At 42.4% G+C, this 27,111-nt stretch overlaps 1 protein-coding gene across 1 annotated transcript in view; it reads left to right on the top strand.

The window, feature by feature from the left end:
- The window catches only part of PLEKHB1 (pleckstrin homology domain containing B1), a 47,244-nt gene extending 20,353 nt beyond the window's left edge, over positions 1–26,891 (top strand). The window contains exons 4-7 of the mRNA XM_089513049.1: positions 12,522–12,624; positions 19,989–20,028; positions 23,433–23,535; positions 25,030–26,891. Coding sequence (XP_089369175.1) covers positions 12,522–12,624; positions 19,989–20,028; positions 23,433–23,535; positions 25,030–25,166 — 383 coding nt within the window. The 3' untranslated portion in view covers positions 25,167–26,891. The remainder of the gene's footprint in view (positions 1–12,521; positions 12,625–19,988; positions 20,029–23,432; positions 23,536–25,029) is intronic.
- Positions 26,892–27,111: the final 220 nt, after the last annotated feature.

A 27,111-nucleotide genomic window follows, 5' to 3' on the forward strand; every position in this document is an offset into this window, starting at 1 on the left:
CAGCACTAGGACCTGGTTGGACCTCCTGCTCTGGGGCTGGGGAAGCACAGCTGGGACCTGGCAGAGCAGAACTAACACCTGGCGTAGCCTCAATCAGCCCTTGCTCTGGAGGAGGCTCATCCTCCTCCTCATCCTCCGAGAGCTCATCTTGGCTGGCCATGACAATGCATATGTTTCTAAAGGGAGAACAAATGGGAAATTGACTTTCCTAGACAAGTGGCTCCACTTCATTGATGATTTGAACAATAAAGAAGGTCCTTGGAATGTTCCACTACATCACCAGAAATGATGGCAAACTAACTTGGACAAATGGTCTATAAATTTCCAGAGACTGTACTCAGAGACATAATATTTATAGTTTTATCATGTACCATTGCTAATAGCACAGTCAGATGTCTGTTGTTGCGAGCTTTCAAGTGTTTTCTGACTTATGTGACCCCAAGGAAAACCTATCATGGGGTTTCTATGGCTGAGAGGATTGGCCCATGTATTACGTGAGTTCACTTTCATGTGTCAGAAAAAAATTAATTCTCTTTAGCCATTTTCTGTGTCCTCCAACACAATTGTATGGTATGCTTCTGCCGGAGATTGGCCATAGAGTCACACTGGAGGACCCAGAGATCCCTAGGGAGAACATCTCTAGGCATTAGTAGGTCCTCCAACCTCCAGCAGAAGCGTGGCATAGAATTACTCTGCAGAACTTAGAAAATGCCTGGAGTGGACATTTTGCCATTTGCTTCAGGTAAGAGGAGTAGGGTTCCAGGTTTAATGCAAAAAATTGTATTACACAAAGGGTCTCAGAATCCATCACATAAAACATCCAAGATCTCTATTTTCTAATGTTCTGTAGCCTAGTCCAGACAAGAGAATATGTTAGCCCTTGAAGAAAATATGTTAGCCTTTGATATGATAGCCTCTGAAAGATTTTAGCGGAGAGGGAGGAAGGTGTTGTTGTTGTTTTAAAAACCTCCAACTTTTTCCCAGGTATTTGTACCCTTTGGATTCAAATTTTAAGAAAAGGGAATGTGATTAAAAATTAGGAAAAACTGCCTGACTATTGCTGAAAAGGTCTTACTGTCTCAAAGGAAGATGAACTCCATTTTATTGGAGTTTTTTATACTGAGGTTGGATGGCCACATGCCATAGATGCTTCTGCCGTAGATTTCCTGCACCGTTGGCAGAGAGTTGGTCTGGATGTCTCTTGGTCAGGGGCATGACTAGGGCTGTGTGGGAGGTGTGGACTGCCACCATTGCCTCCCTTTCCCACCCAGCCAACAGTCATGCCAGACCCCAAAGAGCCTGCCAGGCAGGAGCAGCAAACTATCCTTCCCATCATGGCATTCTAGAAACCGCCAAGCCATCTGAGAAGCGCTTTAGGGAGCTGGGGATGCTTAGCCTGGAGAAGAGAAGGTTAAAGGGTAACATGATAGCCCTGTCTAAATATGTGAAGGGATGTCATCTTGAGGAGGGAGCAAGCTTGTTTTCTGCTGCTCCAGAGACTAGAACACTGAACAATGGATGCAAGCTACATGAAAAGAGATTCCACCTCAATTTAGGAGGAACTTCCTGAGTGTAAGAGCTGTTTGACAGTGGAAGACGTTCCCTCGGAGTGTGATGGAATCTGAAGGTTTTTAAAAAGAAGCTGGATGGCCATCTGTCAGTGGCGCTTTGACTGTGAGTTCCTGCATGGCAGGGGGGTTGGGGCTGGATCATCCATAGGGTCTCTTCCAACTCTGTGATTCTATGCCACTGCTCTTGGTATCCCACCCAGCTCCACTATTCCAATATATGACACCCCATAGGAGATTTGTGAAATCCTGGGACTGAGGGAGGTACTGTACGTATAAAGTGCAAGGTCTGTTTCTCCCCCAGCAAAATGCACATGCATACCTTTTAAAAAGAAAATGGGCAAGAAGCCACCTCTCCTTCCTTCAGCTCCCCTCCTTTTTGTTAGCTGCTCTTGCACTGCGTGGTACAATGGCGCTGTGTCACTGAGACTGTTGTCTTGCAGACAATTGATGGAATGAAAGGGTCCAGACAGAGGACTGGTTCATGCAGCAGAGTTCTCATTTTTTTGAACCATCCGGATGTGATAATGCAATGTTCTGCAGTTGTATGCCTTGTCCGTCTCCGGCAGAGTCCCTGAAGGGTCTCAGTTCCAGGATATCGACGCACAATGCTCAATAAACTGTCAGTTATTTGTACATCTTGTTTCACTGCAATGTGGTCTGGAAGTAATTTGTGGGAAACATAATTCTCCTAGACTTTTTTTTAATTTTGCAAAAACTTACTGTATATCCTCAAGTTTTTTTAATTATTATTTTAAATTGAATGAGAACCGTTCGTGTTATTGTTGTAATTGTTGTTTTAATTGAGGACACATAAAATATTCCAACTTCAGAAATCTTGGGGTGAATTCTGATATTTCTATGCATTAGTGTAACCTTTAGAAACAGTGTTGTTTGAGAGTACAGTGGGCCCTTGGTATCCACCGGGGTTTGGTTCCATTGTATTTAATGGGACTTGGACATCCATGGGTTTTGGTATCTATGGTTCCAGGGCATCCTATGGATACCAAAAGCTGTGGATGCTCAAGTCCCATTAAATACAATGGATAGTAAAATGGTGTCCTTTACATAAAATGGCAAAATCAAGCTTTGTTTTTTGGAATTTATATATTTTTAAAAATATTTTCAAGCCATGAATGCTTGAATCTTTGGACAAAAATATCAATGGATATAGAGGGCTGACTGTATTTCACAATAAATCCATAATTTCTTTAGGGCATGGGTAAGAAAACTGGATTTGTCTAGGGGCGGACAAAGTGGTTTTGGTCTCTCTCTCTCTCTCTGTGGATGTGTCTATGCAGTGGGCCCTTTTTATCCACTGGGATTTGGTTCCAGAACCTGCCGTGTATAACAAAATCCGTGGATACTCAAACCTCATTCAATCCAGTGGCATAACAAAATGATGTTCCTTATATAAAATGGAAAAGCAAGGTTTGCTATTTGGAATTTATGCTTCTCCTAAATATTTTCAAGCCGAGGATGCTTGAATCAGTGAATAAAAAAATCTGTAGATAAGAAGGGTCAAGTGTTTATATCCAGCCGGCCCTCCTTATCCACAGATTTTTTTATCCATGGATTCAAGCATCCATGGTTTGAAAATATTCCAAAAAAGTATAAATAGCAAACCTTGATTTTCCATTTTATATAAGGGACACCATTTTGCTATGACATTATATTTAATGGGACTTGATCATCCATGGATTTTGTTATACATGGGGGTTCCTGGAACCAAATCCCAGCGGATAACAAGGTCCCACTGTATATATACAGTTGCCTCTCCATTTTTGTTAACTTGAAGTCTGCAGTCTTGGCTAAAATGGCGAGTGCGCCTATGGTGCACGCACAGGAGCGCATTGAATATATGTAAGTTTCTGTTTCACGGGGGGGGGGGGAGGACGCTGGAGTTCTGTGTGATTTAGAACCGGTATAAAAAGGGTTAAGATCCCAAAAGCTGAATGTTGCCCCAGCCAAGTTACTTTATTTGAGTTATTAATATTCCCCTAAACTATATTAATTTATAGGTTCCTTCTCTGGATTCCCACTTTTTGGGTAACATGCCCCTTATATAAAATGGCAAAATCAAGGTTTGCTTTTTGGAATTTCTTTTTTGAGTATATTCAAGCCAAGGATGGTTGAATCTGTGGATGTAGAGGGTCAACTGCATTGTATTTCCCCCCAGCTATGATTGTAAAGATGGCAAAAGAGTCCTTTGCCTAAATAAATTATGGAATAATTTGAAAGAAAAAATATGTTACTATTTATTTATGTAATTTATAACGTGCCTACATGGGGTCCAAGTTGGCAATCTGTTTCTAATTCCTCCTCTCCATCCTCTCACCTGATTTTGAGCATATGCGCCTTCTTTAAACCTTGTGTCTTCCATTGCTGGAAAGACAGAAAGCAGAAATCTCATGGGAGGTTAACCTCAAGCACAAAGCATTTTGTGTTCCAAACTCAGCCATGGTCAATGGAGCCTGGTACGAGTTTGCTTTTCACACCAGTTTTGCATTCCTCTGTGTCTGTGGGACAACGAAGAATGTGCCTTTGTAAAGAAGTGTGCATTTCTAAAAGTGTTGCGAAACAATGCAGGCAGACTGAGGTTCTTTCTATGTTCCTTTTAAAAAGAGAGAAGAATTAATAGTCCATAAAAATATGTAGGAGACATGGCAACAAAGACTGCATTTGCACTACAGAAGTAATCCAGTTGGACACCACTTTAACTGCCTCTGCCATGGGTCAGTGCTGTCGTATTCTGAGATACGCAATTGTGGCAGCAGAATTCTCTGACAGAGAAGGCTAATAGTCTCACAAAAATACAGTTTCCAGAATTTCATAGCATTGATCCCTGGCAGTTAAAGTGGTGCTAAACTGGATTATTTCTGCAGTGTGGATGCAGCTGAAACAGGCTCTTTGGGCTTGCTTAGAACAGCCTCTTGTCCTGTTATTTGCTGTCAGTCGGCTTCACCTTCTCCTGCAAGTGAGACTCCTCCAAGAGATCCTGTTATAAGCATCCCTGCTCTCAAGTCTTGCAAACTCAGCATCCTGGATGGAATCAATCCATCAGAAATGTCATCTTCCTGTTTTTGATGCTGTCTTCCATTTTTTCCAACTTTCCCTTTTCCAAGGAGTCGTGTCGTCTCACATTGTGTCCAAGAACCATAGCCTCAGATTAGTCATTTGGCTTGGCCATGGAAACCCAGTGGGTGCCTTTGGGCAAGTCACACTCTCTCAGCCTTAAAGGATGGCAATGGCAAACCCCCTCTGAGGAAATCTGGCTAAGAAAACCTCATGATAGGTTTGCCTTAAGGTCAACGTAAGCCAGAAATGACTTAAGGGCACACAACAACAACCAAGTCATTTGGGTTAAATAGTAGATTTCATTTGGGATTTAGATCTGCTGGGGCCCAAGCAGAGCCTGGGGAAAATATGCTGGCTGGGGGTCTCTCCCCACCAAATTGTTCCAGAAAAGGCTGAAGAACAGAGACTCAAGGGGTGCATCTACACCCCAGAAATAATGCAGTTTGGCACCACTTTAAGTGCTGGGGTGCATGTAATCCTGGGATTTGTACTTTTACAAGGTCTTTAGCCCTATCGGCTAAAGCATGCTGGTGCCCCACCAAACTACAAATCCCAGGGTTCTGTAGGATGGAGCCATGGCAGTTAAAGTGGTGTCAAACTGCCTTATTTCTACAGTGTAGATGCATCCTAGGACTCTGGTTTGGACCAAGGTTGGAATTCCTACTTGGCCATTGAAACCCACTGGGTGACCTTGGGCAAGACCCACTCTCTCAGCCCAAAAGGATGGTGACGTCAAACCTCTTCTGGAGAAATCTTGGCCAATAAAGCCCTATAGCCATCACTTCTTTAACTAGCTTCAAAACGGAGTTGAAAACCATCCTGTTCAGAGAAGCCTTCCCAGGCATTGCATAATTGTCGCTTACCATCTGATGTTCTTTTAGTGCCTGTTTATCAAACCATTTCCTGTATTGCTATGTACTGTATTTGTATTATCCTACTTGAGAGTATATATTTTCCCTGGATGAAGATTAACCTTCCATTTTGAAGCCAAGCCCTCCCTCCAGTCCATCTGCCTTGGTCCAGGCCTTGCAGGTAGAGAGGAACTGCTGGACCTCTTACCCTCTCCCTCCACCACTCTCTTCTCCTTCTGTGTCATGTCTTCTTAGATTGTAAGCCCGAGGGCAGGGAATCGTCTAACTAAAAAGATTGTATGTACAGCGCTGTGTAAAATTACAGCGCTTCATAAATAAAGGTTAATAATAATAATAATAATAATAATATAGAGTTCCATAGCATTGAACCATGACAGTTAAAGTGGTGTCAAACTGTGTTATTTCCATAGTGCAGATGCAATAAAATAAAATAATAAAAATTTAATTTCTATCCCGCTTTTTTGCCAGGCAATCAAAGTGGCATACAACAAGTTAAAATACATCCATATATACATAGTGCCCCCCCCCTTAAAACAAGATTAAACAGTATAAGATTAAAAACTACATATTAAAATCTGACTAATCCAAATAATAATATCATGGGTAGAGTTCAATAGATGGGAGTCTTAATCGTGGCCAAGTATTTTATTCTGGGAAGGCCTGCGGAAGAGATCCGTCTTAATGGCTTTTTTAAAGGTCTCTAGATTGGTAATTTGGGATCTCGTCCGGCAGGCCATTCCATAAATTGGGAGCGGCTGCAGAGAATGTCCTCTGGGAGGTCACAGTCAACCTGTTCTTCAAAGGCTATAGTAAATTCCTCCCAGAGGACCTGAGTGTACGGATCCCTTAGATAGGTTGGGCCCAAGCCATGTAGGGCTTTAAGGGTGATAACCAATACCTTGTACTATGCCCGGAAACTGATAGGCAGCCAGTGGAGTGACTTCAGTATTGGTGTTATATGGTCACTCCTTGCTGTTCCTGTGACCAATCTGGCTGCCATATTCTGTACCAACTGGAGTTTCCGGACTAGGCACAAGGGTAGCCCCATGTAGAGCGCATTGCAAAAATCAAGTCTTGAGGTTACCAGCGTGTCTATTACGGTTTCGAGGTCTCCCTGTTCCAGGAGAGGGTGCAGCTGGTGTATCAGTCGAAGCTGATAGCAGGCACTCTTGACTGTCGCATTCACCTGATTCCTCATCTGAAGCGGCAGGTCAAGGAGCACCCCCAGACTGCGAACACAGTCCTTCGAGCAGAGCAGGGGAAAGGAACTGTTTCTCTGCATGTCCTGATCTTGGAAGCATAACACTGAGCCATAGCAGTTAAAGTGGTGTCAAACTGCATTATTTCCACAGTGTAGATGCAGGAGAAAGGGATGATTTCTCTGTCCTAATCTTGGAAACAGGTTGAAAGGCTCATTTCTTGGGCTGCAATTAAGCCTGGTTTATTGTACTTTCTGGAGGCTTCCATGGCAAGGTAGAAAAATCCAGAAACCTTTATTTGCGAAAACAGGTCTGACCTCAGTTTGCATGTAAGTCTCTTCTCTGGACTGCTGGCCTTGCTTGACTTTTGCCCCATCTCTTGGGTGTCTCTGGGAGTGTTGCCAGATCTTGTGCCGCTTGTTTTCCAGCCATCTCCCCAGAGCCCCAATTATTCCAATGGTTGCTTCAGTTGCAGAAACAAACCCAAAAATGCAGAAGCCTTGGCTCAGAGTGACCAGGTGTCCTAAACACAAAGCACTGCAAAATGTACGACATTCAAGACAAAATGTAGGGCATTACCAAATCCAAGCTAAAAAAACACATAATAAATATAAATCCATGCTTCTTAGTCATGCTCAAAATGGAGGACATTTCATAATCCTTCTTGCATTGAAATGTAGGATATGTCCTGGGAAAGGAGGACGCCTGCTCACCCAGCCTTGGCTTAGCTTTCTTGCATGCTATTATGTTTTATGAGGATCTTTTAGCCAGTAGATGAACGTTCGTTGAGTGACGTTTCAACCTTAGCATCTTGAGTGTCAAAATGTTTTTGGGATGGGGCTGGTTAAAGCTTGGAAAAGTTACTTTTTTAGAGGACAGCTCCCAGAATGCTCCAGCCAGAATGGCAGATTTGTGCTTGCATGCCGAGGTGGAGGATTTCACCCCGCTGTGGAAGAAAATAGGTGTTTCTGCACAGTATCCAAACCAACCAAAGTCCATATAACCGAACAAACCCAAGATAAAAACCAAACAAAACAACTGAAGGGTTCTGGCAAAAAATATATATAAGGAAATAACACCACCCTAGAGCAATATATATATATATATATATATATATATAGTATCTAAAAGGGTATAAATACCCCACTGAAAAATCTGTAATTGCTAAGAGTGAATATATATTGATAATAAAATATCCAAAATTCAAAACCAGAGAAACTAAACCCTGGAGAAAAGCTAATAAAACAACAGAAAGGGTAGAGAACCCCCCCCCCCCCGCTTTTTTTTCCCTTTGGCAATTATAAAAAACAATTCTAATAATAAAAACCAAAGGCCAGACGCATTTCGACGGACGTCTTCTTCAGTGGCCTGCCAATGTTAAAAATATAAAATGTATAGCAACTCCTTAGCACACAATGTGACTGTACTGAATTCAAAAGCTGCAATGAGCTACTATATTGTTTTTTGCTCCAGGGTGCTGTTATTTCCTTATATATATTTTTTGCCAGAACCCTTCGGTTGTTCTGCACACTATCCTGCACCAACGTGGCATAAAGGTTTGAATGTTGGACTGTGGCTCTAGAGATCAGGGTTCGAGTCACGGCCATGAAACCCACTGACTTGCTGAAAGGCTGGCTGGAACCCTGAACAGGAGGACTCCAAACCACAGTGTTTTTGTTGCAGATCCCCTTTGAATGTCCTGCATTGCCTATGATTGATAAATGGAGCTCCCAGGTTTAGAAGACTCATAGAACTCTAGAGTTGGAAGAGCCCACAAGGGGCATCCAGTCCAACCCCATTCTGCCATGCAGGAACTCACAGCCAAAGCGCCACCGACAGATGGCCATCCAGCCTCTGCTTATAGACTTCCAGAAAAGAAGACTCCACCATCCTCCATTGAGGGAGTGTGTTCCACTGTCAAACAGCCCTTACTGTCAGGAAGTTCCTCCTAATGTTGAGGTGGAATCTCTTTTCCTGGAGCTTGCATCCATTGTTCTCTGGAGCAGCAGAAAACAAGCTTGCTCCCTCCTCAATATGACATCCTTTCAAATATTTAAACATCATATCACCTCTTAACCTTCTTTTCTCCAGGCTAAACATCCCCAGCTCCCTAAGTCCTTCCTCATAAGGCATAGTTTCTAGACCCTTCAGAATTTTACTTGCCCTCTGTTGACTCGTTCCAGTTTCTCAATGTCCTTTTTGAATTGTGGTGCCCAGAATGGACACAGGAATCCAGTGGGGCCTGACCAGAGCAGAATAAAATGGCACTATAACTTGTCTTGATCTAGACACTATACTTCTACTGATGCAGTCTAGAATTGAATTGGCTTTTTAAACTGCTGCATCACACTGTTGACTCATGTGGTCGACTAGGACTTCTAGATTCCTTTCACACATTTAAGTCTCCTTAAGCCAGGTGTCCCCCATCCTATATCTATGCATTTCATTTTTCTGCCCTAAGTGCAGTTGCTTACATTGTTCTGTGTTGAATTTCATTTTGTCAGCTTTGGCCCAGCTTTCTAGTCTATTCAGGTCATTTTGAATTTGGATCCTGTCCTCTGGGGTATTAGCTATTCCTCCTAATTTGGTGTCAGCTGCAAATTTGATAAGCATGCCCTCTATTCTTTCATCCAAGTCACTGATAAAGATGTTGAATAACAAACTGGGCTCAGGACAGAACCCCACTGGTCACTTCTCTCCAGGATGAAGAAGAACCACTGTTGAACACCTTTTGCATTCGGCCAGTCAACCAATTACAAACCCACCTAACAGTTGCATTGTCTAGCCCACATTTTACTAGTTTGTTTGCAAGAATGTCATCGGAGGCCTTGTCAAAGGCCTGACTGAAATCAATATATGCTAATATAAGGGAGCCTTTTGCTTTTGTGCTTTGCCAGTGTGGTGTAGTGATTTGTGTGCTGGACTCTGGAGACCAGGGTTCAAATCCCCACTCAAGCATTAAAAAAGCAGTTGGTGACTTTGGGAAAGTCACACTTTCTCTGCCTCAGAGGATGGGAATGGCAACCCCTTTCTGAAGAAACTTGCCAAGAAAACTCTATGATCGGTTCGCTTATGACTTGGAGGTACACAACAATGACAACAACTTGTTTGTAAGCTTTCCAGACATCTCCAGCTGTCCTCTCGTGGAAGCAAGGTGCTGATCGAGAAGGAGCCTTGGATTGATGCAGCAGAGATGCTCTTATGCAATGCTGCAACACTCCTCAGACCCTTGCTTTCTCTTTCTCTTTTTAGGAGCTGTAGTCCAAAATAAATGTTAAAAACTTTCCCAGGCTCTATTCTGGAACTTGACCCCATGCGCTGTGAACCTTTCATAAGCTTCCGGCTAGTGAAACCCATTCTGTGCAGCTTTTAAAAGGAACAAGAAAGATAATAATCCGTTGATTAATTACAAGATTGTTTGAGCCTGACATTGATCCCAGGCAAAGCAATGAAAAGTCTTCATTAATAAAGATTACAAGCCAGCATTTTAATCAACGTTTTCAGCAGAGTTTAATGAACAGTAGACCTGATTAAGTGAAAAGCCTCTTTTATTGTTTTTATTTAATAAGATCATGTTTCGTTGGTTGCCAAGCCCTTGACTTCTCTTTCCCAGCATTTAATTATTTTAAAGTTTTATAAGCCAGCATAGTGTAGTGGTTTGAGTGTTGGACGAAGACCCTGGGAGATCAAGATTCAAACCCCTGTTCAGCCCTGGAAGGCCCATGGATGACTTTGGGCAAGTCACACTCTCTCAGCCTCAGAGGAAGGCAAAGGAAAACCTATGAAGAAATCTTGCCAGGAAAACCCTAGGATAGGGTCACCTTAGGGTAACCATGGGCCCAAACAGAAAGGCCAAAATAAAGCTGCTTCGGGTCACTTTGGAGGTATGCTGTTTAAATGACACATGCATCTTGAGAGGCTGGAAGCTGCACCAAAGCTGCGCTCTAATCCTTAGGACTGGAGCATGGCTTTGGTGTGGCTTCCTGACTCTTAGGATGCATGCATCTTTTAAACAGCATACCTTCAAAGTGACCTGAAGCAGCTTTATTTTGGCCTGCCTGTTCAGGCCCCATAAGACCAAAATACATCTAGCCAAAGAAATCAGAATACATCCAGCAAAGAAAATTCCCATGATGAGGTTGCCATAAGTCAAAGTCGACTTGAAGGCATGTAAGCACAGAATAACAAAATATGTGATAGCTTGCCTTTTAGGGCATGCTGTTTCCACAATTTGGGGTACAAGACAGAATGCTTAAAGACATGGTTTGAGATGGTAAATGATACTCACTCACAAAGAATCTCTTTACCCCTGGCAAAACATTGACACAGAAGATTATCAGACGGGGGACAGATGCAAATCCTGCCCTTATCCCGTCCATGACAGCAGTTGCATGTAAGACATTCACATATTCGCACTGATCCTGTCATTAAACTGTCAGTGAAGTGGAATTGCATTAACGCATTCTTCCATTAATACAAAATGAAGGGCAAGAACAGGACAATTCTACTTCAATGATGGGACAATGATAGGATAAGTGTGACGTCATGTGAAAGCCTTTCACACGATCACAGTCAATCGCAATTTAGTGATGGGACACTAATGGGAAAGCGTGATGTTGTGTGAAAATCTTTTCGCGACTGTGCTGTAAGGACAGAACAAGGACATCCCATCCTCTGTCTGATCATCTCCACATAGAATTCAAAGATATAGCCATGTTAGTCTGTAGAATCAGTGTTCCATATATATGTCTGTCTCTGGTTTCCACTCCACTACATGCATCTGAGGAAGTAGACTAAAGTCTAGGAAAGCTCATGCTGCCAACTTCTTTATTTCAGCTAGTCTCAAAGATGCTGTAGCATCTCTCCTTCTATAAAGTGGCATAATCAAGGTTTGCCTTTTGGAAATTATGTTTCTGAAATATTTTCAAACTATGGATCCTTGAATCTGTGGATAAAAAAATCCATGGATAAGGAAGGCTGACTGTATTGGGGGGAAAGGTGGGATATGAATGAATAAAATAATAAAATAATATGCGAAGTCGAATGTTTTCATGGACAGAATCCATATTTTTTTGTGCGGTTTTTAGGGCTATGTGGCTGTGTTCTGGAAGAGTTTATTCCTGACGTTTCGCCAGCATCTGTGGCTGGCATCTGCAGAAGAAGATGAAGATGCCAGCCACAAATGCTGGTGAAACATCAGAAATAAACTCTTCTAGAACACAGTCACATAGCTCTAAAAACCGCACAAAAAACCAATAAAATAATAATTAAAACAGCTGCATCCTGTTAGTGAGCTACAATGTCATAAGTTAGACTTATGGTATCTTAACTGTTTTCTATTTATAAGTATGATCGTGGTACCATTGCAATGATGGTAAATGCCCCTGAAACTCACTGTAAAATCCAACCAGGTGTACCCAGGGATTGGTCTCTGTGGTGTCGGTGAGTGGATCGCTGAAGGATTATGCATCCAGTTCCTTCCTGGCATAAGGGAGCTGGATCTGTAACCAACTAGCACCACACTCACTACTTCTGGAGAACTACATCCCTGGATGTCAGCTGGCTAGATTTGAAGGTGGCTTTGGGGAGGTTTTCAGGTTAGGAGACGGAGCACAGCCATGCTGCTGAGGCTTCAACTATATCTGCTGCCGGATCTTGGCTGACACCAACCAGATCCCAGCTGTTATAAAATAACAAAAGGCAACTGATGAAATCAAAACAGACCCTTGCAAATGAACAACGCCATATGCTTGTCTTTCTAATTAACTCTCTGTGTTTGTCTGTCGTCCTCTTTTGTTTTCCAGACATTCAGCCTCCTGAAGGAAGAACCCGCGAGTGTCTCATGTGCATTGTGCAAAGGGATGGCTCCAAAACCATGCTCTGCGCGGAGAGCGAGGATGATGCCGTGTAAGTCATGGCAGGGTTACTTATCCACAAGCCCAGCTGATGGCTACAACCCAGGGCTATTGATAGGCCCTGGGTAAAAAAATGTTATAAGAGTGATGCATTATGGATATTTGTGGATATTTATTCATTGCCACTATCCTCATTCCACTAGGAATCTCCAAGTCCTCCAGTGCAACTCTGTGGTCAACATCTGCCAGAATCATGCTGGAGGACCTCAAATGCCCAGAGAAGTGTTTTCTCTAGGAACTTTTAGGTTCTCCAGCACAACTCTATGGTCAATTTCTAGCAGAGTTGTGCTGGAGGATCTAGAGATTCCTGGAGAGAATATATTCATCAAAACCACAAATAATAAAATCTGCAAAAATCAAAGCCGCAAATGCGGAGGGCCAACTCTACATAGAAGCTTTGGAGCTGAGTCACAGGACTTTATCACATGGAGGAAATCCTGTGCAAAGACAGGTTTAAAAAGCTGGAGAAAAAAACCCACAAAAGCAGGTTGGTTTTCACACATCATTGTTAAAGTAATGTTAACCGGGAAGTAGACAAAAGCCATTCCTTTTTACTTTTGGGATTTTCCTAAAGTAAAAAGGAGCAGCTTTTGTCTACTTTCTGTCTACTTTCTGTTTGGGTTATCACCACTTTAACAATGACGTCATGTGAAAATCACCCCGCTTTTGCAGCTTCTTCCGATTTAAACCTTCATTTCTGCATGGGATTTTCCTTGTGTGATAAACTCCATAAAATAATAGAGTTGGAAGGGACCACAAGGGACATCCAAATCGTTGCCATATATGAATAAAGCACCCTTAAAAGAGGACCCCCAAATTCTCCTTAAGGACCTCCAAAGTCCACCACCTCCCCAAAATAACCCATTCCATTATCAAATAGCTTCGAGCGTCGGGACATTCTTCTTAAGGTTTGGGTGGAATCTTTTTTCCTGCAGTTTGAATCCCTTGATCCAGATCCTAGTCTGGTTCCATCTTGCATGTGACCAATGGCACTATGGCACTGCAACTCTGAACTATACTGTTATGCAACCAGTTGCACAATTCAGCATCATTCCATTTTGGACTTGTCTTGCCAAAAGTGTGCTAGGTACACACACACGGGAGGCCACCCCTGGACTGGGAAAGATTGGGAGTTAGAGAACTTTAGGATGCTGACTTGGGATAATAGGTATAGCAACCAAACACATACAGGAGGCTACCCCTGAGTAGGAAAGGCTGGTTGTAGGAGTACTGAAGGGCACTAACAGGATAATGGGAGTTGTATTCAGGCAGATAGGGAGGCTGCCTCTGACTAGGAAAGGCTGGGGGTACTTTAGAACACTGTGGATAATGGGAGTTGTCAACAGGCAGATATAGAAGCTGGCTCTGATTGGGAAACGATGGGAATTAGAGAACTTTAGGATACAAGCTGGGGATAAATGGGAGTTGTAGTCAAACACATTTGGAGGCTGCCTCTTACTGGGGAAGGCTGGTTCTTAGAGTATTTTGAAAGAGCCTCCCAACATGGGATGTTCTTCTCCCTTGGTTTTTTGGCAGCATTGTTTATACTTAATGGCTGCTTTGATGTCTCAGGAACCTCCTTTTGGAACCAAACGGTTTCCTTCAGGGATGTAGTAACTCTGGAAAACTCTCCACCCCTTTGGGCCAGCTTTGTGTTGTTGGTGCCTACGGGTGTTTTCTCTCTCCTCCCCTTAGTGATAGCCGGCTCTGAAATGTTGCAGCCTGGCAGATGAACTCTGGTTTGAAGGTGATGCATGCAGTGGTTTACTCCAAAGATTAACACAGAATTAGATGACTTAAAAAAATATTTTAAAATTATTTCCTTCTAAAATTGTTGTGTGCCTTTAAGTTAATTCTGATTTATGGCAACCCTAAGGCGATGCTATCATGGGGTTTTCATGGCAGAATTTGTTTAGAGATATGTATGCACACACACACTCTCTTTTTTTTATTCCTGTTTCCAAGAAGACCAGTTTCTTTTTGTTTCTAATGGTCTCCTTCCCAGAAGATTTGGTTGTTGAAATTACATGATTTAGTAGTGATGGAGAGACTGTTAACACATGATAAAACTTCAAATAGATTTAGGAAAGAGTGGAAGATGTTGATTGACTCTATGGAAAACAAGGGAGATTCTATTATGGTTTTAGGTGCTTGCAAGGCTGCTATAAGAGAGCCAGTTTGGTACGGCAGTTTGACTATTGGACAATGAATCTGAAGAAAACAGTTCAAATCCCAGCTAGAATATTTTTTAAAAAAGCATATTAGGTGACCTTGGGAAAGTCACAATAATTAAAAAAAGGATTTTTATTATTAGTTTGGTCAATGTAATGGTTTTTAAAAAAATTAAACAACAACAACAACACATTAATCTTTGAATAAACCAGAGGGAGTTAGATAATGAATGTAAAAGAACCATAGTCAGCTTTGCTGGAATCCCTTCTTTCCCTGTTTGTTTTTTGTTAGGTTTTTATGTTTCTGTGGAGTTTATCACACGGGACGGATCCTGAGCAGAAACTTGATTTAAAGTGGAGAAAACCCGCAAAAGTGGGTTATTTTTCATACGACTTTTGGGGTTCACCCGAGCAGAAATTAGAAATGACTACAAAAGCAGGTAGCTTTTCAGATGACATTTGCATGAATGAGAAATAACGCAACATTAATCTGAACTCAAAGCTGACCAAATCCTTTCAGTTTTACTTTCAGGAACTTCCTGAAAGTAAAAAGGAATGTTTTGCTGACTTTGTGTTCGGATTGATGTTGCGTTATTTCTCATTGACGCAACCGCATCTGAAAAACTACCTGCAAAAGCAGGGGTTTTGAGGATTTTAAAATCCTGTTTCTACAGGATTTAACCAATTTGGCTCGGTGTGATAAAGTCCTGTGTTAGTTCATGTTAGTTTTGTTTGTTGTTATTTAGACTTGTTGTTCCACATTGTATGTTTCCTTGCATGTCTTTTAGATCTGCACCTGTTTGTATATTTTGTTGGTTAATAAAAATACTAGATAGATAGATAGATAGATAGATAGATAGATAGATAGATAGATAGATAGATAGATAGATGTAAGGGCTCCAGTTTGGGATAGCCTCAGCCATGTACGTCCAGCATGTCTGATCGTGTGCTATGCTTATGTGTGACTTGAGGGCTATTTGTAGAATGCAACCAAAGGCTAGTAGTTTTTTCCCCAGCTGGCCCTGCAAAGTGACCTCGGCCGATAATTATAGATGCCTCAGATGCATCAAGTGACGTTGATGTCAGGGAAGGTAGAGATGGTGGTTCCCCCTGCAATCCCATTAGAGAAATCCTTCTGTCAGTTGTGATAATTCATCCAGTGTGATGGCCAAGTGCATCATCAGCATGTAGAAAATGCCAGGGCAGTGCCATAGTGACATGCCCATCGTCTACTACAGAATGGGAGATGTGTGTTTACTCTTGGTACGGTGATGAAGTACGTAAAAGAGTGTGCAGATTAATTAACTGGACCCAAGGTGGGTCATAAAAGATGCTTAAAAACAGCAACAACAAAACAACAACACTTTTAAACAATATATTCCATAGTCTGTCCTCTCTGAAGATGCAAACGTCAGGAATAAACTCTTCTAGAACATGGCCACAGAGCCCCCAAAACCCACAAAAAACTATGGATGCATGAAAGCCTTTAACTTCACGTTTCCGTGTGTGTGTGTGTGTGTGTGTGTGTGTGTGTGTCAGCGTTGTTTATACTTAATGGCTGCTTTGGTGTCTCAGGAACCTCCTTTTGGAACCAAACGGTTTCCTTTAGGGATGCGGTAACTCCGGAAAACTCTCCACCCCTTTGGGCCAGCTTTGTGTTGTTTACACACTGGTGTCTACGGGTGTTTTCTCTCTCCTCCCCTTGGTGATAGCTGGCTCTGAAATGTTGCAGCCCGAGAGATGAGCCATGATTTGAAGGTTATGCAAACAGCGGTTTACTCCAAAGATTAACTCAGAGTTAGATAAATTTATAAAAATGTTTTAAAAACTCTTTCCTTTTTAAATTGTTGCGTGCCGTTAAGTTAATTCTGATTCATGCAAACCCTGTGGCGAAGCTATCATGGGTGTTTTCTCTCCACTCGGTTGGGATATGAGCTCTGCCTTAAGGGTTATGCCTATAGTGAATTGCTTCAGAGAAAGAAGATGCAGAGCATTAAAAATTAGGTGATATTTTTTATAAAGAATAATCTCTTCCTTTTCTTGTTGTTGTTGTGTGCCTTCAAGTCATTTCTGACTGGCGGCAACCCTAAGGCAAACCTTTCATGGGGTTTTCATGTCAAAATTTGTTAGAGAAAGTTTGCTTTTGCTTTTGCCTTCCTCTGAGGCTGAGAGAGTGTGACTTTCCCAAAGCCATCCATGGGGTTTCCATGATCAAATTGGAGTTTGAAACCTGGGCAACTAATAACAACAGAATCATAGTCCAGTGCTCAAACCATGACACCATGCTGGCTGCCTTGGATATAGGACAATGTATGAATATTTTTCATCATGAATAAGTAAGCGAAAGGAGGACAACAAGCTGCATTGTGTGTCTGCTGGGTCTGCTGAGCCCACAGAGTTATGGCAGCGTGGGTTAGGCTTCCATCTAGCCTCTCTCTTTCTGTCTCCCCCCCTGCAACCCAATCCTGCAGTCCAGCTACATTGGCCCCAAAAGCACCAGGTCCGCCGAGTGTGCAGATTCCAGACAGGGCACATGAGTGGTTGGGATCGCCTGACAAAATGGGTTCATTGTGATTTTGTAAGAGTTATGGCACAAACGCCTCATGCTTAGTGGCTGAATAACTTCCTTGACTGCAACGCTGCAAGCTCAGAATGCCCAGGTTCTCTAGCATCCAGGATGTATCATACTTTCCCAATTTGTCAGGGACAGTCCCAGTTAATCCTCTGCCCTCCCACTTTCTCAGCTGGTTTTGAAATGTCCCAGTTTCTCTCTCCTCTTCCTGCTTTCCTCTCTTTGTCTTCAGCTTATTTCCATTGCTGCAAACTGAGTTCACAGGACAAAAGTAGTTTACATCCAGTTAATACCCCAGAGGATAGGACTGAAATTCAAAATGAAATTAATAGGTTAGAAAGCTGGTCCAAAAGTTAACAAAATGAATTTCAACATGGAGAAATGTAAGGTGCTGTACTTAGGCAGAAAAAATGAAATGCGTAGATATAGGATGGGCGACGCCTGGCTTAAGGAGACTTATATGTGTGAAAGAGATCTAGGAGTTCTAGTAGAACACAAGTTTAACATGAGTCAACAGTGTGATGTGGCCGCTAAAAAGGCCAATGTGACTCTAGGCTGCACCAAGAGAAGTATAGTGTCTAGATCAAGGAAAGCACTAGTGCCACTCTATTGCTCCTGTCAGGCCTCATCTGGAATAATGCTGTGTCCACTTCTGGGGCCCACAATTCAAAAAGGATGTTGACAAATTGGAGCATTTCCAGAGGAGGGCCACCAAAATGTTGGTCTAGAAACCATGCCTTATGAGGAGACACTGAGGGAGCTGGCTGTGTTTAGCCTGGAGAAGAAAAGATTAAGAGGTGATATGATTGCCCTCTTTAAGTATTTGAAGGGGTGTCATATTGAGACTGGAGCAAGCTTGTTTTCTGCTGCTCCAGAGAATAGGACCCAGAACAATGGATGCAAACTGCAGGAAAAGCGATTCCAGCTCAATATTAGGAGGAACTTCTTGACAGTAAGGGCCGTTCGACAGTGGAACACACTCCTTCCTCGGAGTGTAGCGGAGTCGCCTTCCTTAGAGGTCTTCAAACAGAGGCTGGATGGCCATCTGTCGGGGATGTTTTAACTGAGAGTTCCTGCATGGCAGAATGGGGTTGGACTGGATGGCCCTTGCGGTCCCTTCCAACTCTACGATTCTATGATTCTATTTCAATGTGGGGGAGAGACCAGTGGTCAGGCATAGTTTTAACTTTGCTAGTTGCTTATGTTACAACTGTTACCATTACATTCAGTGATATATGGGAGTTACAACTGATAAGTAATGTGGTGGAAATATTCCTTGTTGAAATAAAAAACTATAGAAAGATGGAGTCACCTTTGTCAGCCAGAGAGATGGTTTTTGAAATAAAGGCTTGGAGTTTAGAGAAAAACTAGAGCAAAGGAATAAGGAGTGCATCTTGACCTGGATGGAAGCTGGCACCAGTAAAAAGACATAACATAAACTACTGAGATAAGGACATTCAGAAGCAAGGTTAGGAGGAAAGCCACTGAATTCCTACAGGAGGGGGTAAGGAGTGATGATGCAGTTTTAATGTATGCATGTATTTCTGTTCTGATTGTAAGAATTCTGTATGTTTAAATTGTAATTAGCCAATCAGGTGTATTGAAGAAGCTTCTTTGTCTTGAATAATATAAAAAGAGCCATTTTGTCTTGTTCGGGGTCTCAGCTTTTGGAACTTGAATTCCACTGAGTTCATTGTTTTCCTTTGTCGACAATTGGAAATAAACTTATGGATTTTCAATTACTAGGTCCTCTTGCCAATTCTATTGTTCTGCAAATCCTAGAAATTTAAGTTTCCTGAAATTTCTGTTACAGTAAATTAGTACAAAAAACTACTAAAGATTCTGTATGGGTGTAGTATGAGAGGAGGAGGGTTACACCATGAGTTACCAACCCCAGTGACGTCACTGGAGAGGACAGGACAATAGGGGGCAAAATCAGCCTTTCCCAGTCTGCTTGGACAAAAGGAAACTGCTGCACCCTCTTCTTGTGTGTATGCTCTTCCTCATTAATACCTTTTTCCATCTTGATCACACTCTGAAGTTGCACATGTATCCCAGTTTTCATCTGTGAAATGTTGGAAAGGATGATATATCTCTCAGCATGGCATAGTGGTTTGAATGTTGGACTAGGACTCTGGAGACCAGGGTTTGATTCCAGTTCAGCCATGAAACCCACTGGGTGACATTGGGCAAGTCACACTCTCTCAGCCTCAGGGGAAGGCAATGGTCAAACCCTCTCTGAACAAATCTTGCCAAGAAAACCCAATAATAGGCTCGCCTTAGGGTTAGTCAGAAAAGACTTGAAGGCACACAACAACAACAACAACAACATTTATTTTACAAAATAAGTTCCTGGTCCTTCAGAGAGTAAGAATAAGTTGCCCTGAGATGAACTTCTGAGGTCTCCTTCAGAAGGAGCAGAAGCTGTTTTGAAAGAGTTAGGAGGATCCTCATTCAAAGACCCATTAGACCTCCAAGAAAAGAGTGTTCCCTGAGTTTCTTTCTGCAAAATCTGAGGGAGGAGGAGGAACATTGGCAAGGGGAGTGCTTTTTCACATTTCTGTCTCTGCCGGCACCGTTTGCTGACCTGATGCTATTGTGGTTTTCTTGCAGAGCCTGGAAGATGGCAATTCTGGAGGCCAAAGCAACCCAGGTGAGTGGAGGTGGAAGATAACCACAACTTCTTTGTTTATAGCCCACCTGGCGGACGTTGCAGTCCAGCTTCATCTAAAGGTCGACACATTGTCCACCTCCTTGAGCCATCCCACCTTCCTTGGTTTGGGTGTTGGGCTATGACTCTGAAGACCATGGTCTGATTCCCAGCTTGGCCATGAAACCCACTGCGTGACTTTGGCAAGTCACACTCTCTCAGCCTCAGGGGAAAACAATGGCAAACTTCCTCTGAACAAATCTTGCCAAAAAATGCCACGATAGGGTTGCCACCAGTTGGAAACTACTTGAAGGCACACAACAACAACAACAACAACAACAACAACAACAACAACAATATAACTTCCAGTTTCCTCGTCACAAAATATGTCTATTGTACAGGTGAATGAAGCCTGAATTGATTTCGTTATAGACCACCCCAAGACCCCATGATCTAGGGCAAGATATACCTGTTCATAAATAAATAACCAAGCTACCCGGCGCTTACCCAGCTTGGGTATCTTTAGCCTGGAGAAGAGAAGATTGAGGGTTGACATGATGGTCATCTTTAAACCTGCAAGGATTGCAGGGCTGCATCTGCACTGCAGAAATAATGCAGTCTGACATCGCTTCAACTGCCATGGCTCAGTGCTATGGAATCCTGGGATTTTTACTTTGCTGTGGCACCAGAGCTCTCTGACAGAGAAGGCTAAATATCTCACAAAACTACAACTCCATAGCATCAAGCCATAGCAGTTAAAGCGGTGTCAAATTGCATTGTTTCTGCAATGCAGAGGCAGCGTAGGCAATGAACGAATGGATTCCAATTGCAAGAAAAGAGATTCCACCTAAACATTAGGAAGAGTTTCTTTGACTGTAAGAAATCAAAGATATAGCCATGTTAGTCTGTAGAATCAGTATGTAGAGAGATCTTGCAGCACCTTTGAGACTAACTGAAAGAAAGAAGTTGGCAGCATGAACTTTTCTAGACTTCAGTCTACTCCTTCAGATGCATTTAGCGGAATGGAAACCAGGGACAGACATATATATGCCACTGGTATGTGAGAATGTCAATTCAAATTCAAAATCCTTTGTGTATGGAAATGAAATAGCAAGTCCTGTTTAAAGGATGGAACATTAAGAACATTAAATGACCATTAGTGAAATGGGACTTGCTACTTCATTTCCATACACAAAGGATATTGAATTTCAATTGACATTCTCACATACCAGTGGCATATATATGTCTGTCCCTGGTTTCCACTCCACTAAATTTATCTGAAGAACTTGACTGCAAGATCTGTTGGACAGTGGAAAAGATTGCCTTGGAGGATGGTGGAGTCTCCTTCTTTGGAGGTCTTTAAACAGAGGTTGAATGACCATCTGCCAGGAGTGTTGTAGTTGTGTATTCCTGCATGGCAGAAGGGGACTGGATTAGATGGCCCTTGCTTCGGTTTCCATACCTCCTGAAAAGAGAGTGATAGGGAAGACGAGGGCGGCGTTGTCCCTGCATCAGTCTCTGAGGCCCCTGACCTCACATTCCCTTAACTCAAGAGTCAGAAAAGTCATTTCCCGTACCGTTGTGGCTCTATTTTTAACCAAGCTGCTTTCCAGTTTCCAGATCAATAAGTCCGATCAGGCTGCCAATTTTTCTGATGTCACGGAGCCCCCAGGCATTCTGGAAGAGTGCAAAAAGCCTTGTGAAATCAAAGCCTCAGCTGGCTTTCTAAAGAAGACATAACTGGAATGGGAAATCCAGCTGTCCTTTCTTTTCCTCATTGCTTCCAGTCAGCAGCATCCCACCCATCTCTCTCTTTACCGTCCGGTCTTCCTTTGCCTTTTCTCTTGTATCTCCGACCTGTCTCCCAAGTATTAGAAATCTGTGCCAGCATCTTGAGTGAGGCTTTTCTCTTTGATAAAACTCAAGTTCTTTTTTTCTTTTTCTTTTCTTTTTTTGACATGCACATGGGAACATTGTGTGACATGATATTCGCTCAAGTATCAGCTGCCAGGGTGATGAGAAAAGGGCATCTTGACCAGGGAGCACAACTGCCAGAATTAAACAGCAACTGGCCAAGAAGGTCATACTCACTGATTTTGCTGTTTGTAAAAGGGCATGTCTTAAGGGAGGGAATAATGAAATGGCAAGCTGAAAACTGTACTTTATAATTTTGAAATCCGGAGATGTCTGTTGTCTCAGCTGAAGAAGACCTTGATGTCAAAACGGCTGTACGACTCCGGAGGGAGCCGTCTTGCTACCTGTGCCACCTTGCTTCCTTCCTGACCTGAATTATCACCATTTATTTGAATTATTGCCTCTTATTGACTGCCCATGGATTAGTCATTTGTTTTATAATCATATTTGATGACAAAGATTCCACAGAACTGTATGCACTCTTTGAGAAGAGGATTTTTTTCTACATTTAGCTGCTGCCATATTTAGTTTACAGCAGAACTTTGGAAGATTTGGACTATACTGGACTTTTCATTGGCAGTTTCATTGGTAGCTATACGTATGGTGATTAAATATTTCACTGCTTATCCTTAGATATTGGTGTTGACACACATGAATATATTTTGATACATAAAGTTTTTCCCCTCAGTATCTCCATTGGTTTTTAGTACATGTACTTTGGGATACTTGTACCTGAAAAGGACATGGTTTTTGATAGTGAAATTCTCTACCAGCCTTAACAACAGAGAGCCAGCGTGGTGCAGTGGTTTGAGCATTGGACTACAGCTCTGGGTTTGATTCTCACTCAGCCATGAAAGCCACTGGGTGACCATGGGCAAGCCACTCTCTCTCAGCCTCAGGGGAAGGCGATGGCAAACCTCCTCTGAACAACTTTTGCCAAGAAAACCCCATGATAGCCTTAGGGTCGCCATCAGTTGGAAATGACTTGAAGGCACACAGCAACAAAAAGTACACAACAACCAAACTTCCCCTCAAAAGCCACCTTTAAGCTGCTGTAAGCTTCCCCAAACCCAGTTTACCAGAGGTGAGAAAACCAACAGACAAGCATCCAACAGTGTTCTTAAGCAGGTCCCCAACTACGTTTCTGCATAGGTCTCTTAGGATACCTTGACACTGTGCATTAGAAGCAATGTGCAGTGTATGGCCTATGGCCCACATGTGGCCCATGGATCCCACTTTGGTGGCCCCTGAAGCTTCCCACCAATCCATGAAAGACACAGTTTTTAAAAATAAAATGTGGATATTTTCCAACATGGAGAAGTCCCTGTCGCTGTTTACCATCTATTTCCTCTCAGGCGGGAGAGGAGAGTTTTCGATCATGATCCCAGTGCAAAGGCAGGAGGATACGGAAATTAGTGCTTGGCTCTCAGGCTGTCCTGGCTTCTGAATGTCTTGCAGTTAATGTTTATTTGCTCCACTTCTTATTTTTCCAGATCCACTTGTACGACCCTTACGACGACTATTACCAGACGGTGCCCCTCGACTCCCACCAGACGATGTACGTCAGCAATGATTACTATGGCCAGCAGTATGGAGGTATGCGCCTGCCCTCTTTCATCCTCTCCCTGGGATATATGGATTTTTTGCTCAGCTGCGTTAGCAAAGAACTGGGTTAGCAAAAGGTTAGCAAAAGGCTTCTCAAGAGTGAAGTCTAAGGCTTTCATGACTGGAATCCATAGTTTTTTGTGAGGTTTTCGGGCTTTGTGGCCGGGTTCTGGGAGAGTTTATTCCTGACGTTTCACCAGCAGAGTTGCGCTGGAGGACCTAGAGATTCCTAGAGAGAACATATTGATCAAATCTAGAAATAACCTAATCCGCAAAAGTCAAAGCTGCAAATGTGGGGAGTCATCTGTACTTCAAGGTTTGTTTCAACTGAACGTATGTTAACTGAAGGATTCGTTTCTGAATGGCATTTCTCGCACTATAAAATAAAGTGATTCATATGAAACTGACATCCTGAAGTCTAGGCTGACATCTAGTGGAAACAACATTGAACTTTCCTGGATGTGCAAAAGCTGAGTTGGTCCACAAGAAAATAATAATAATTTTTTAAAATCCATAATCCCTTGATTAGGACGTGACAGACTGCCACAAAGACAACAAGAAAGCTTTTGTGTTCTCCAAAATACCTTTGTTCTCCAGCTGGATGAAGAGTCTAGAGAATATGAAAGTTTACTTGCTCTTCAGAAAAAAACTGGTGGATCTTAATCTTATTATTATTATTATTATTATTATTATTTATATCACACCCCATCTGCACTGAGGCAATCTAGGTATTGTCCATCTCCAGTAGACCTGACCTGTTTGATCTTGGAAGCTAAGCAGGGTCATCCCTGTTTAGTTCTTGGATGAGAGGCCAGGTGCTGTAGGCTGTATTTCTGAAGGAACTGGCAAAATTACCTCTGAGTATTCCTTTTCTTAGCAAACACAACAAAATTCATGGAGGTTACCAGAAGACAACAGGGGACTTGAACACAAAGCATAAATACCTTCAAGGTACCAGATCCTCTATGATCATAGAAGCTAAGCAGGGTCAGCCCTGGTTAGTACTTGGATGCGACATTGCCAGCCAAAAGATCAGGTGCTGTAGGCTATACTTCAGAGGAAAGAACTGGCAAAACCACCTCTGAGTAGTCCTTGCCTAAGAAAACCCTATGAAATTCATGGGTTGCCATAAGTTGACAGGTGACTTGAGGGCACTTACACACACACACCAGCCTTAGGGTCTGGAGGATTCTGGAATTAGACAGCCAAAAGGATTGTGTATAGTGGGGTAACTTTCTCAAGCTCTGAGACTGACTCCTTCGGAGAGTGGTGGAGTCGCCTTCTTATTTGGAGGTCTTTAAACAGAGGCTGGATGGTCATCTGTTGGGTATGCTTTGATTGAGAGTTCCTGCATGGCAGGAAGGGGTTGGACTGGATGGCCCATGGGGGTCTCTTCCAACTCTAGGACTCTATGAAACCCAGGTTTACTGTGACTCATATTTGTTCTACCTGCAGCTTACTGTTGGTTGTTGTTCTTCTTCCCAGCAACTGGAGTGACTCATGTCATTTTTCGCGAGGACCCTTCCCGCGTGTCCGGAGACCAGATGGCATTGGGATTGCTGGCAGGAGCGGCTTCTGGGGCAGCGCTGGGTTCCTTCCTGTGGATGCCCTGCTGGTTCTGAGATTCCTGCTTCTGCAGCCTCCAGCGAAGCCCAGTTGCTGCTCAGCCTAAGAAGCCTCCGTCGTTTCCCTGAAGAGGAGGACCTGCTCTAGTCTGTAGGCCAAGTGTAGGCAGGAGTGACAGTGGGGTCTACTGCTAGGTCTCAGAGGCAGGTGGACATACATTTTCAGACTCATCTAATTGTTTAACAATTGCAAAATGCTTTGCCCCACCTGCCCACACAATTAGGCTGCTAGTATCCTTGACCAATGGCTCCCACATCAAGGGAGCAATGAATCTACGCTAAGTTTTAGGTAGCTTTAAAACAGCAATCCCCAATCTCTGGCTATCTGGGTATTTTGGGCTTCAGAATCCCAGACTACTCTTCAAGATGGCTGAGGTTTCTGGGAGATGAGGCCTAAAACATCTGGAATGACCAGAGTTTGGGAATCGCTGCTTTAAAAGATCTCTGCAAAATGCTGAACCTAGTTTGGAGGTTCAGTTTTAACACCTTGGGCAACTCCTTTAAAGCCTGGCTTGACACCTGAAGGGGATTTGCCTCCTCACCGACATGGGAACCATGAGCTGCCACCATCCCTGACCTGTCATAATGCAGATGCAAGCCACTGACTCCATTAGCATCTTCCCACTTGGCATATTCATAGCATAAAGTGGGCCACATGGTGTAGAAAACAGTAACATTTCTGCTCATGGGCCACCATTTATTTCTGGTTCCACTTACCTTGAGCCACAATCTTGCCCCACGTGTCCCTAGTTGACAGGTCTTTGCAAGACAGTAAATGAATCAAGGAGATCCCCAAACCAGATCTGCTGACAGCAGCTTGTAGGATCCCTTGTAGTAGTTCTGGTAGTACCCATATCAGTGGGAAGGTGAATCCATGTCTGATTTTAATCCATATTTCCTAACTAGGTGCAGCACCTTGGATAACGCCTTTAGAGCTAGCCAAAACCTAGCATGGATTCACCGGCCCACTGACATGGGGATCACTAGTCAGCCCTGCTTTCCATGCGCATTCTCTCATGCCCAGACCCTTCTCTTCACTCCTGAAACGTTTGGCATTCTCCAACTAGGTATATTTATGACATAAACTGGTTGTTGCAGACTCCTGAGGATGGCAGTATAATTTATACATTTATTAAAATGTTTATATCCCATCCTATATCTTAGGATCTTGAACCAGCATGTAAGTAAAATTAATTTAAAAGTTTTAAAACAATTTAAAGTTTAAAACAATGGCTAGAATCCTTTGAATTAGCCCTGAATAGAGTAGACCCATCCAATCAATTGTTGACTGGCAACATGCAGGAAAATCCCCTATCTATCTATCTATCTATCTATCTATCTATCTATCTAATCTCATTTACATGCCAGCTTTCTTCCAGAGTGGAATAAAAAAGAATCAGGTAAACACCTGATACTAAAAAAACCTGACATTTAAAACCTAATCTAAAAAAATCATCACATTAAAAGCACAGCTATAAACAGTATAAAATCATTCCAAAAGCTTACAAAGGTTAAAAAACGAAGCACACGCCTCTGCATAAGAAAACCTTATATTTGCAGCAATTTTGTTGATTAATTTTTAACACTAGCAATCTAATTTACAGTCAAAAATCGAAACGATATACATTTAGAAAATACATTCAGAATTTTTTTTTAAAAAGAAGACAAAAAGAGAGAAGGAAAGTGAGTCAGAATATATATATATATATATATATATATATATATATATATATATATAACTAAAACATAGTATGGCTCTGACACCTTGTAATGAAAAGGAAAAAGAGAGAAAAAGAAATATATTATTCTACCATTACAGATCAAAATAATCATAGTAGTATTACTAATAGACATATCTACAAATTATTACATTGTTAGATTTCTTCTGTCCTGCCCTTTGTCACAAGATTTTAGGGCTTCATACAATATAAACCATGTAAAA

The sequence above is a fragment of the Sceloporus occidentalis genome, unplaced genomic scaffold, assembly GCF_023333645.1.
Source record: "Sceloporus occidentalis isolate IW3139 unplaced genomic scaffold, rSceOcc1.0.p SCAF_2, whole genome shotgun sequence".
Lineage (NCBI taxonomy): Eukaryota > Metazoa > Chordata > Lepidosauria > Squamata > Phrynosomatidae > Sceloporus > Sceloporus occidentalis.